Here is a 13,257-nt window from a genome sequence, read left to right as displayed (position 1 = left end):
AGCTCTCCAGAAACAGATGAAGGAAAGCATATTTCAGCCTTTCAATGAAGTATCTTTTCTATGCAATTCTCTCAGAAAGCATATTTTAACAGTATTATTATTTTTTTAAAAAAGGTGCCATACCTTTATATTCTGTGTGTATCTGTCTCTCATTTTGGGAAGCTTATGCACAAGCTAGCGCTCGCTCTCTCTCTCTCTCTCTCTCTCTCTCTCTCTCTCTCTCTCTCTCTCTCTCTCTCTCTCTCTCACCCCCCCCCCTCTCTCTCTTTCATATTTTTATCTCAAATAAAAGCTGTTGACTTCAGCACACTAACCATGAAAAGATTTGATGCTATCATGGAAGTTTGTCTGTTTCACAACCTAAATACTCAAAAAAAAATTATGTCAAGAATGAGAGATAAGCGTTTTAGAAATTAGCATGCTTTGTCATCATCTTTTTATCAAAAAAGCATTAGGAGAGAAAAGCAAGCAGATTTCAGTTATAAGAAATAGATTTCTGGATTTTTTTCAACTGAGTGCCCATTCTGCTGACTTCTTAAAATGAAATATCATATTGTTTCTCTTTTAATACTATCATTTTATTTTAAAGAAAACCCAAACAAAACAAAACCAAAACCAACAAAATAAAACAACCTTAGCATTGGGGAGGAGGAGCTATTTTACAGTTTTTTAAAAAAGAAATAAAAGCAATTAAATCAGAAACAAATTATGTGAACATGAACTTGCACTGAACGGTTGCTGTAAGTCCACATCTAAACACAAATAATTGGCATTCTGGTTCAAAACAATAGATTACAAGGTCACCTTTTTTCTACTTGCAGTGTTGATGTCAGAATTTCCATAAAAACCCAACATTTCAAAACCACTCACAAAGATCCTGCAGAATGATATTTATATGAAGAACCATTTGTTTAAAGGGCAAAATATTGATATGAACAGTATTTCCCAGAATGCACATTTCATATACAGACTATGCATGAAATGATGTCAAAGTTACGGCATCTGGTCTTTCTAAACAGAGGTATGGTTTTACTGAATATGTAGTTCAAGGCTTTCTTAACCATACACTTAAAAAGAAAACTTTATGTAGAGTGCAATGAAGAACAATGAATTAAGTAAGCATGTTTCTAAAGAGAGAGGTTTTATATGTAAAATGTGAACCAACTTATGCTTCCTTGTTTTATTTGGGGACACTGTAATTCTAAACTTTCAGGAAACTGAATGAAAGTTTTACTGTTTATAAAGTAAAATAAATGTTGCTGCTAATTTTAACCAATTGTATAAAATGTTGTTAAAATAGTAAGCATGCCAGACTGTAAGAGCAGAAATGTCTTAAGTCAAAAGGCATCTTTTTCCTGGTTTTCCTTCTCAAGGGAAAATATTTTAAAAAGTGGAATGGGAGGAAAAAAAAAACCACCTTTTTTTTTTTTTTAAAGTCAAAAACAAGTGAGTATCTTCTTAGAAACAACAAGTGGACAAGAAATGGGGGAATCAAACTAAGGAGCCATATTGCAACAAAAGGGTGGTACAACCCAAACAAAGAACAAAAAACCCATCTGCTTTCTTTTTTGGCGATTTTTTTTTTTCCATTTTGCAACCTAGTCTGCCTGTTCAACTTTCTGAATCCCACTCTGCAATGTGGGTAGAATTCTTCAGCTTGTGAAGCGGATTGTGCGACCTTGTCACAGGAACTGACATTAACCTCACAGCAAGTACATATTTGGTACCCGGATGGAGCAATGCCATCATTATTTGGAAAGTTTTACAAATGAAGTTCAGGGAACATAGTGCCTACCCACATCTGTTACTTCTCCACATCTGCCCTGGTTCAAACTTACAAAATGCAGGGTTTTATGCTTCCTGCAGCTCTTGCAGTTCATTACTTTCTCTTTGGCTCTGAATTACTGCTGTGGTTGGGGAGCCTCCCTGGGTGTAAATGACCATGCTTGTTAACTGTTCCCCTGCACCGTCAGGGGCCACGGCTTCAGCATTTAGTGCGGTGTCGGCCTGCATAAGCTCCTGAGAGTCAGCAGCCTCAATCACAGTGTGGGAGTACACACCCCGTTCATTCTGCACCCCCTGGGGTAATTCAGTGACAATATAATGTGTTGTGCCTTCTGTGAAGTTGCCACTGGAATCTTGGACCATGGCTTGGGCTAATTCTTCAGTCACAATGATCTGTGAGATCTCCCCATCAGATTCAACTAGATCCACATGTTCTCCTTGCATGCTCAAGGCATGACTCCCTGCTTCTTGCATTATGATCTGAGACCCTTCCCTGGCCACCATATGAACAGTTCCTTCCTGATTGACAATGACCTGAGTCACCCCCTCTTTCATCAGCTGGTCTGCTGCTGCTGTGTCACAGACAGCAAACTGGAGTACTCCCTGAACCATCTTCTTAAAGGCAACCTGTGCTCGCTCCTGAGATGCAATGATAGTTGAGGGGCGCATGACCTGGGTCACTACTTCCATGGGTTCCACATCTGAAGGGCTTTCCTGAATCTCATGGAACATCTGTATTTCTTGTGCTTCGGGTTCAGCAGGAACACTGGACGCCTCACGACTGGGCATCTGTATCAAGACATCTTTATGACTGGACCTCGTTCTCTCCTGGGGTCCAGTCCTACTTTCTGCTTCTCCTAGTTCAGTAACTGCACAAAGCAATGCGTCAAGCGCAGAAGACGAGTCAGAAGGAGGTGCTGCAGCCTCAGCAATGTCTAAGATTTCCTGCTTCATCACCTGTTGCATTACAGCATCCTCAGAGTCAGCAGATTCCCCCACTTCTGCACCTCCCACCGAGCCTTCTACGACCACCACTTGTGTAGCCCCATCTGCTAATTGCTCGGTAAGAATCTGTCCTGGGACCACGCTGCCTACATGGGAACCATTTTGGCTCGTGGCAATGACTTGTCCATCTTCTGTAATGTGAACCACCCTTGCCACTTGGCCAGCCATTGCCAAAGTCTGGAGGGTGGCGGCTGCGGTTTCCTCCACAGAGGCATCAATTGCAAAGTCACCATTGTAGCCTTGAATAATAATGACTTGCTGCACTTGTTCGGCTGACTGTGCTTGCCTCCTGCTGCTTCTAAGGGACTTTTCTTTGACTGGAGACCCTTCTGCCAGGGCAGCTGCAGTAAAAGGACTGTCTGTTTCCACAAAGGTTGCTCCTTGTCCCTTCAGGCGGCATTCGTAGGACTTGGAGACAATTCCTAGGAAAGAAAATTCTCAGTTACCATATGTTCTTAGAAAAGATTTTAGTAAGTCAAAAAAAAAAAAAAAACCCTACAGACTTAGAAATAGCAACAACAAAAATATAATTGTGAATCATCTCTTATTAGATAGGGCACAGTACAGCATGAGGGATGGAGAGAGAACTTGGAGGCTAGATGATCTGAGTTCAAGTCCTTCATCAGATTCAAACTAGCTCCATGACCCTAGGTAAAACTCCTAACTTCTCAGTGCTACAAGCAACTCATATAAGATTATAAAGGTGCAAAACAGACTCATATCTGTACTGGGAAAAGGGTTTTTTTCATGTGTTTTTTTTTCTTCTGATATGTATGACATCATTGTGGTTAAAAAAATTTTTAGCTCACACATTCCACTTTTGAATCTCTGCTTTCTAGCTATATAACCTACAGCAAATTCCTTCTTTCTTCACCTGTAAAAAAGTACTTCTTGTGGTAATCACAAGGATCAAATAACTCAGTTATGTAAAGTGCTTTGTAGATATTAAAGCATCATGTCAATGTGAACTACTAATTTTGTTAATTAAGTTAAGGGCTTTGTAGAACACTGTTCATTTAGCTTACAGTCACTTTTGAAGGTATACTACAGAATGATAATGCACTATTTGCTATATTATCAAAATTATATTAAATGTATTTTTATAAATTTTTTCCATTCCACATTCATGCTGGGTATTGTACTAGTTAACAGGGATATCAAAACAATGAGGAAACAGTTCTTGTCCTTAAGAAGTCTATATTCTACTGGGGGATACAGTTTGGGCAGAAATATGTGAAGATCTTGTCAGCAGAAGGAATTTGAAGAATAGGCCCTTCTTCCACCAAACTTTATCATAGCTCATCAATGATGTCACAGTTGATAAATCCTAAGGAGTATATATAGCTAGTGTCAGAGGTGGGCTTATTTAGCATCCTATCCATTGTGTCAGGCTGCCTCTCCTAAATAAGCAAATACAAGGAAAAGATGGTTAATGTCTAGGAGGAATTGGGGAAAGTTTCACAAAAGAGACAGATAGGATCTGATTTGAGCCTTAAAGGAAGACAAAGATTCTGGAGGCAGAAATGAGTAGGTAGAACATTCCAGAGATGAGAAATGGTTTGTGTGAATTCATGGAAGTCTGGATATCAAGATTGGGGAATGATGAGGAAGTCAGTTTAGTTGGGATATTGTTTATAAAGAACAGTATGAAATAGGACTAGAAAGGTGAGTGGAACTCAGATGGCTTGAGGACTTTAAAGTGCTAAAATAAAGAGTTTTTATTTTAGGCCTTGCAGGTTTTTGAATAGGAAAGTAACATAATCAAAATTTGGCTTAAGATGATTATTTGAGCAGATGTTCAGAGGTTGCACTGGAGGAAAAAGAGAAGGAAAGCAGGAAAACCAATAAAGAGGCTACATATGTAGGGCAATCCAGGTAAGGGATGATGAAGTAACTTTGTAAATAAAAAAAGGAGAATGAATGCAAGCAATGTTGTAGAGAAAGAACCAACCACAAAGTAGTAACTACTCAGCTAGAAGGCATGAGGAGAGGAAAGGAGTTAAGGATAATACTGAAATCATGAATCTCCCCCCTATTTTATCCAAAAAGCCTATTCACTCACTCTAACCAGCCACCTTTCTTTTCAAATCTTCATGGATAGTAAATGATTATTTATTGTTGTTTTCAACAACCTGTGAAAGTTTTAGTCCAGGAAATATTCAGCAACATTTTCTAATATAAATATAATATAAAGAAAATTACAGAACATATAATGAGAAGACTTAGAATTAGAAAAGATTTTAGAAGTGATCTAGTCCACTCAATTATCTCACAGGTAAAAGTTAAGTGAAGCTCAGAGAAGTAAAGTAATGGACACAAAGTCCCACACTTAGTAGAGTAAGAATTTGAACACAGGTCTTTCAAGTCCAAATCTAGTATTCTTTTCCCAACACTAAGCTTCCAGAATATCTATACTTATCTAAGCTTATACAGAAAAATCTGCAGATACATGAAATATCTAGCATACATACACAGCTTCACATTCATGTAGGATCACTACTCTTCCCAAATAACATATGAAACAGAGTAATAATTTCTCTGTAACTTAGTGGCATGAAATGTAATCTTAAACTATAAATGTGGTCACGTGAAAGCACTCCACCATTTAAGTATCGATACAAAGTCAACATTTTCATTGTAAATCTGATTTAAGTTCTTTTTTTATCAGCTTTATTTTCTTATTTCTTATGGCTGCCAGTTAAGAGGAGATCTATATTGAAAAATTTCTGTTTCTACATGGATTACAGATATCTCAATAGCAGTTACCTTTTCCCACCATTTTTAACATAAAAAAGTTTTAAGTAGTAGGTCTAGTTGTCCCACTGATTACATCTCCAGTGGTCCTGATCTGTATCTTGCCTCTGGACCCAGATCGCTCTGGAGGGGAAAGTGAGGCAAATAACCTTGCATATCTCTTCCTCACTTAAATCTAACTCACTTGCATGTCATGGCATCCCCTCATTGACATCATGGTCCTCTTTGAGAAGGAAGGATAAACAGCAACAACAACATGTTTAGACATGAAATACCCTCCAGTTGCTTGTGATGTTTCATTGTTAGAAAAATATCAGAGAACCACACTGGTTTTTAAATATACAAAGAAAACCTTTATACACCCTGATCAAAACCTGGAGAAGACTAACACTTATTTGGGCCTATTGGTCCTTGAGGCATTTTTCTTGTCAGAATGGGAACCTTACTATACTCTGGTTTTGCTGTTCAACAGTTGAAATTTTTCTATCTCAACTTGCAAAAGAATTGGGAAAAGCTAAGAGTTGGGAAGGAAAATGAATAGTTGAAACCAAAGAGATTTTTTTCCAAATGAAAAGTCACATCTATATGGAAGATTTTGAATTAAAGGAGGGCAAAGAGATACACTGTTGAAATGTACTGTTACACCATAATCCTTTCATCTCTAGGCAGTGACACCAAGTGTGGAAGTAAAATATAAAAATGACTCATATTAACATGAGCTAGAACCAAGTAATGTGTAGTATTTCCCAAGGCTGGAAAAGTCTACTTCTCCTTTCCAATTTTAAGTAGAATTTGCTATCTAACATAGTAAAGCACTTTAAAATTTTAAAGTGTTACATAAATAAAATGCTAGATGAATTTATTATTGCTAGCTATTTAAGACCAATGACAATTTCTTCTTTGGGGGGGACTGCTCCAAAGCATTAATCAACCATTTATTTATTTGATATAATAAAACATTTATTAAGTGCTTACTGTTTGTCATATGCAGTACTAAACACTGAGAGGAGATGCTTCAAGTTCCCCTCTAATATATAACTATTCTCATTGTTTTTCATCTAAATTAAAACTTGCTGGGGTTTCCTAATACCCTGTTGCCTTTTATTGTATTACCAGCAAAGATAAAGACCCATAGTCTTATATTGTATCACAATGGCTATGCTTGGAGTCAGGAAGAGAAGACCTGATTCAAATCTGGTCTCAGATACTTAACTAGTCATGTGATCCTAGACAAATTACTTAATTTTTATTCATCTTAATATCCTTCTTTGTAAAATGGGGTTAATAACAGCACTTACTTCCCAGGGTTATTGTGAGCATCAAATGAAATGATTGTAAAGTTCTTAACACATAGTAAATGCTATATAAAAGTTGGCTATTATCAATTAACAAGTATTGATTGAGTGCTTCCAATATTCTCATGACTGTGCTAAATGCTACATAGAAGTTCTCAAAAAGTAGTCTAGAGAATCCCTGTGGCTACCTGAGATACTTTCAGGGCTTTACTGCTATCAACAGCCATGATTACAGCAGGCTGATGATGAAGCATATTATATAATGTTCAAGCATGCTCTGTCTATTACCTACTCTAGGATAACAGACTTGAGATACAGAATGAAAAATACTCTTTTGGCATGGGCAATGCAAGGATTTCTTTTGTTCAACTAGGCATATTTGTCAAAAAAAAAACTTATAAATGAAGATGGAAAGGAAAGAAAATAAATGCTTGTTAACAAATAAAAATTTAAAAGTAAACATTAATTACTAAATGTTCAGTTTGCCATTTATTAAGACTTCTGGATTTTTTTTCCCTATTGTACTTTCCAGTTCTTTTTTTTTAATCTTTAGCACATAGTTCAAATTGATATCTTCAAGGTTTACAAAGTGCTTTCCCAAAAATAATCTTTTGGGGCCAGGTAGGACAAATAGTGTTACAACCATTTTAGAGAAAGAGGAACAGACTCGGCAAGGTTAAATAACTAGTTGAGGATTGCACAGCTAGTATCAAAACTGAGATATAAAACCAGGTCTTCTGACTCCAAGGAAAACAGTCCCCTCACCTTTCCCTCTCCCCCATGACTGGAATACTCTGTAATTTCCCCTCCCTTACCATTTATATTTTACTCATCCTTAATGAATTTATTCCAGTTTTTTCCTGTCCTTTTCTTGTTTTCTGAGTTATTTTATATTCTGACTTAGCTTTTAGGAAAAAAGGAAATAAAGGTAATGGGAACAAACAAAAGTAGTCTTCAAATCATATGGTGCCATACTATCCTTATTTTCAGAGATGGAGGAAGCTTTTTGGCCTGAGGAAAAAAAACCTAGGCCTCCTATTCTTGCTTAGTCCCTGAAATAAATGGTATATTTCTAGGGCTTTGCAACTCCAGCCTTTACTCTGCAATTGAAAGAAAGTCTCTTGGGTACAGAGTTATCCAGTGAATCCCTTGCAGCACTGATAATTATGCTATTCTGAGCAGCTTACTTAATCTATTTGAATCCAGAGGTGAGTTAAGCCACTTCCTGACCATTAAAGTAAACTACATGGGTAAATACTGCTGTCACTAAGGGGTGTGATGAAGCTTAACTACACCAACATCTTAACCTCAGCTCAGTGCAAGCCCAGCTATTCCATCACAGTTCATAAATGCGATTGCAGGTCCATCTTTTGATTCAGCAATTTAATAACTTCGAGTGCTGTCAGTAGTGCTTTGAAAAATGGCTCCTATAAAATGTAACAGCCTCAATCAGATTGTAAAAGATTCACCCACGGAAGATTCTTCCATTTCAACTATAATGAATTAATGTTGAGCTATGCAGAAGTTCAAGTGTCATTTAAACTAATGTGAATCTCTACTGTAACTTTAAATTTTAACTGGACCAGGAATTTACTGGGAACATCAACTTCAATTTTAGAGATCTTCTTAGTAAATATGAATTGCAGATGACTCAAGTTTCTTCTTCTTCTTCTTCTTTGAGTCCAAAAAACCAAACAACAGCTATTTAGAAAACAAGAAATACAAACTATACCTAAGTTCTGTCCTTGGACAGCTCTTTAAAGGAAGACTATTGTTCAACATAGTATTTGCATTACTTTCCATATTATTTAAGGCCAAAGTCTGATTTTCACTCAGCACATAGTAGCTAATCAGTTGCCATGTTTAAAGTCATTGTTGCTGCTTCTTCCCTCTCTCCCCCAAATAGTGCACAATGAAGCTTTGTGGGAAGACTTTCAAGTGAGATTAGAATGCAATCTACTCCCAGTATATGAATCCTGAACCTATAGCTTATAGAAAGCTTCAAGACTTTCAAAGACAGATTATTGACTTCCCTTGAAAAATATGTGATAGTTTATACCCTGTTGAAATCAAGAAGTTATTTCATGGATTATTTGGGTGGGGGCTGTATATTTTAGGGAAATGGATTGTTAAAAGACTCTTTCCCAGAAAACCATTATAAAATGAATCTTCTTTATCAGTTTCTGGTATCCTAGTTTTTCCCCTGAAAGTGAAATTTTCTGTAACTTAGACACAGTAATTCCATAACTGCAGGGAAAAGAAGGGTTAAATGATTAAAATACCCCCCACCTCAGAAAAAAAAAAAAAAAAACAAACCAACAACTCCCAAACGTGTTTAATGGTCATCTCACATTATCTGTTGTGTTTTTGAGAAACCACAAATTGGGGTTAGTATCTATTTCTTTTGTGTGTGTGTATATGTATGTGTGTGCGTGTGTATATATGTATTATTCTTTCGTTACTGTCATAATTTTTCCCCAACAGAATAAATACCTTATGCTTTTGTTAAGCTTACATTTAATTAAAATGTACAGAATTTGTGCAGTAAACTCGAATGAAACAAATAAAACAAAGGCCCCCTCTCTTGAAGGCATACGTTGTGAATGAAAAATGTCATTACAGACTAAAAAATTTTGCAGTAAACAGGGCCTACAGAGAGAAGTTTCCCCTGTAATGACATCCATAAAATACACAAATGGCACTTTTAGTACCATCCTGAATATGGCATTTTCTGTGCTCTACACACAATCTAAATGGTTTGATCATAGAGCATAATACTCCATTGGGTTTATAGAACAATCAATGTTCCATAAAATGATGTATTTATCCAATAGTAGGCTCAGCAGTTACTGGTGTATGACATTGTAGGACACTGGCTTTGTACTCTTCAGCAGCACACATGCTGGCTGTAAAACTTATCTAACACTACTTCAACAACTTCATCTCATCTGTGTCAAGTAATTTGTTGAAGCCTCAGCTTGATTTAAAAAAACTTGTAATAAAAATTCATAGAATTTTCAAGAGAATGAAAGCTGATGACAATAGAAAGGTCACATTGTGTCTCCACTAAAGGGGTCAAAGGTCATTAGCAGTTCTAAAACAGAAAGTAGATTTCATGCATGGTGTAGCAGATAAAGATGGCATTAAAAAGACTTGTCCTGGAGTGAAATCCATAATGTGTTAGGAAAGCCTGTGCTAATGTTATATGTAAACGATTTTGTTTCTACTAACAGTCCCATATTTTAGATTCTGAGCTTCTTCTGAAGTTATATTAAGTATATATTAAGTTTATAAATGATTAGATTAAGCCTCAGGTATCATTTGTATTTTGTTTTCTAAAGTCATTTGGTGCAATGTTCAGTCCTAGAATTTAGAATGGTTTACTGTTATCATCAAAATGCTTTACATATTATATATATTTTTTAAAAAATAGCTCTTTTCCCATAAAATTTCTGAGAGCACTTGTGACATTGTGATTCTTAGTCCATATAATTTCTCTCAATTTCAATTTTGAGGTATAATTTTTAACAATGAAGTGAAGAAATCATACTTAATGTCTATTAAAATGAAACAATATTAGCAGATTATGCTAATAAATTAGAGCCATATTTTAATGTCACCAAATCTTATAAATTTCTCACGTGAAAGTGGAAAAATGACAAAATGAAATTCAATGAAATATAACCTAGAAATTTCAAAGAAGGAGAATAAATTAACTTTATAAGCAGCTACCAATAGTTTAGCCAGTCAAATCGATATCAATAATTGGCCCTGGTAACTTATTCATTTCTTAGACAATAAAAATTACTTGGTATTGTAAAGTATGCCATATCACCTAAACTCACAGCCAAACATAGGCTTAAATAGCTTAATGTATAAATGCTATAATGCTATAATGTATATAATGTATAGCTATAATGCTATAATGCTATAATGTAAATGCTCAATTATAACACCTGAATATTGGGAATGGTCTTCTGATTCAAAGAATGTAACAGACAATACATATAATGATCTCCAGTTTCCAGGGAGAAAACTAAAAGTCCATTAGTTACAAGAGCAACTTTTCTGAGATTACAGAATATGTATAAGGCTGATATAATCATCATGGCTCTTATTCCTATATTCAGACAAGTAAATGATGCTTTTTACTCTCATTTTTAGAAGTATTAAGATCTATTTGTGTTTCCTTTCTCTTCATCAATTTCAAAAGCTATATATAAGTTGCATTTTAGTCAGATTATATGTAGGTATTAGAATAAAGCCACAATTTTTAGTCATTATTTAATGATATAAAACAAATGTTTTGTTTTTTGTCATTTGTCATAAATGTTAATACAACAAATTAGGCTATGTAACCTTATTTCAGAATGTTGATTAAATTTGAGCCCATTCAAACAATTATGATTATGCTATACAAATGAACATAGGCTACTATGCTTTATTTGTTATTATTCAATAATTTAAAAATCATTTACAGTATTTATTCCATGACACATATCTGCAGAAAACAATTCTGTATAAAAACTGTTTGGGCACTTTCTTCAAAATTTATGATCATGACTAAATATCATGAGAATAGAAAAAAAGATTTTTTTCCCCATGCAAACATATTCATCCTAAATCATAGAGCTCTTTCACCGAAGTTCATCGGCACATGTTTAATAATATAACCTGTATCGAATGAAACATGGATCAGTTCAAAATAGTACATCACTCTAAGGAACATATTACTTTCTTTTCCCTTCATTGTCAACATTATTATATCACATCACATTAATTATCATTAGCAATGACAATTAATGATAAAAAAGATGTCTCACTGAATAGTAAATAGAAATAAATACAGACTGGAGATAGGCAATTCAAATTCCTGCCATGAATTTTATCCTGGCCAATATCCATGGGGTGTCCATATTTCAATGGTTACTGAAGAATGACAAAAGAGTAAAGGACAACATTTTACCTTTAAAGCCAGAAACCCTAAGAAATTTTGTGTTAAATCAGATGCCTAGGTATATATTTTCATTTTCATGCATGAAGATCTAACCATAATAGTAGTGATGCTCACAGGTACTCACTCTACAAAATAAAAATATACCTTTTTTGGTTATCTTGATTTTGTTGGGTTCTCCTCTACTGATTTGCCATCTCACTGTTGCTTTGGAGGGCTATAGGCTATTTTAGCCAGTTTTAAGTAGTAACCACTTATCTTTTTCACAGATAATGATAGGAATAACCATCATAAAGTTTGATTGTAAACTGTGCTTTGAAATCCTGGCATGAAAAATCTTTAATATAAAAAGTTCCTTTCACTTCATTGTGCTAAAGGAATACTTAGTTTATTTGCTAGCAAAACTACTAAAGTACCATAATAACTCCTATAGTTTTGATGTGCCAAAAAAGACCTACCTTGCTTTTTATCAAATAAAAATGAAACTAAGTTCAGGTTTATTTCCCAAAAAACACATACTCTATCACCATCCCTTTTTCCTTTTCATATCAAAGAAGGTCCAAATTTCCTAGGGGTTGGATAACTCAAAATATTGTTAAATCTTAAAATGTTTCTTTACCAAGCAGGAGAGTAAGGCTTTTAATTAGAAGAAACTTTGTTAAATGTTGAACAAAAAAGTAAAGTCTTCAAGAGAATCCAAAACAAAACAATTTAAACATTTTAAAGCCAGGGCTGGGTGATGGCCAGACAAAGCTTAAAAAATAAATAAATAAAAATAAACAACATGTAGCACCTCCCAGTGGATAGGGTACTAGACCAGGAGTTGGGAAGATCTGAGCTGAAATCTACCCTCAGACATTTACTAGGCTGTCACTTAAGCTCAGCAAATCACTTTTTTTAAAATAGTATTTTATTTTTCCAAATACACATATAGTTTTCAATATTGATTTTTGTAAAACTTTATGTTCTAAGTTTGTCTCCTCTCTCCCTTTCTATCCCCTTTGCAAGATAGCAAGCAATCTGATATAGGTTGAATATGTGCAAACCTTTTAAACACAATTTCCATATTTGTCATGTTATACAAGAAAAATTAGACCAAAAAGGAAAAAAAAAATTAGGTTAGTCACTCAAGAACTGTCTGCTTTTATTGCCTTAACTATGAAAGAGACAACGATAGCATTTACCTCATAGGGTTATTGTGAGGATCAAAGGAGATATACTTTTTTAAAGGCTCTTAGCATAGTGCTACATTGTGATTAATAAATGCTTATTCCCTTCCTTTCTGACTTCCCTCTCAGCCTCTCAAAAAGTTTATAGTTTAAAAGAGATTGTTGTTATTATTTAGTCTTTTTGAACTTATTTAGGGTTTTGTGACAGGGGGTGTTGTGAAATAAGGCTAAGAAAAAAATTGGAATCAAGATTGTAGAGGGCCTTAAATGCCAGAACAATGAATTTATTCTTGGT

At 35.0% G+C, this 13,257-nt stretch overlaps 1 protein-coding gene across 2 annotated transcripts in view; it reads right to left on the bottom strand.

Annotated features, from left to right (window-relative positions):
* Positions 1 to 241: 241 nt before the first annotated feature.
* Positions 242 to 13,257, bottom strand: part of ZNF407 (zinc finger protein 407) — a 620,467-nt gene continuing 607,451 nt past the window's right edge. For both annotated transcript variants that reach the window (XM_031946711.1, XM_031946712.1), the window contains exon 9: positions 242 to 3,212. In XM_031946711.1, coding sequence (XP_031802571.1) covers positions 1,852 to 3,212 — 1,361 coding nt within the window. In that variant the 3' untranslated portion in view covers positions 242 to 1,851. The remainder of the gene's footprint in view (positions 3,213 to 13,257) is intronic.

The sequence above is a fragment of the Sarcophilus harrisii genome, chromosome 1 (genome assembly GCF_902635505.1).
Source record: "Sarcophilus harrisii chromosome 1, mSarHar1.11, whole genome shotgun sequence".
Taxonomy (NCBI): domain Eukaryota; kingdom Metazoa; phylum Chordata; class Mammalia; order Dasyuromorphia; family Dasyuridae; genus Sarcophilus; species Sarcophilus harrisii.
This window is presented reverse-complemented; position numbering and strand designations above follow the sequence as displayed.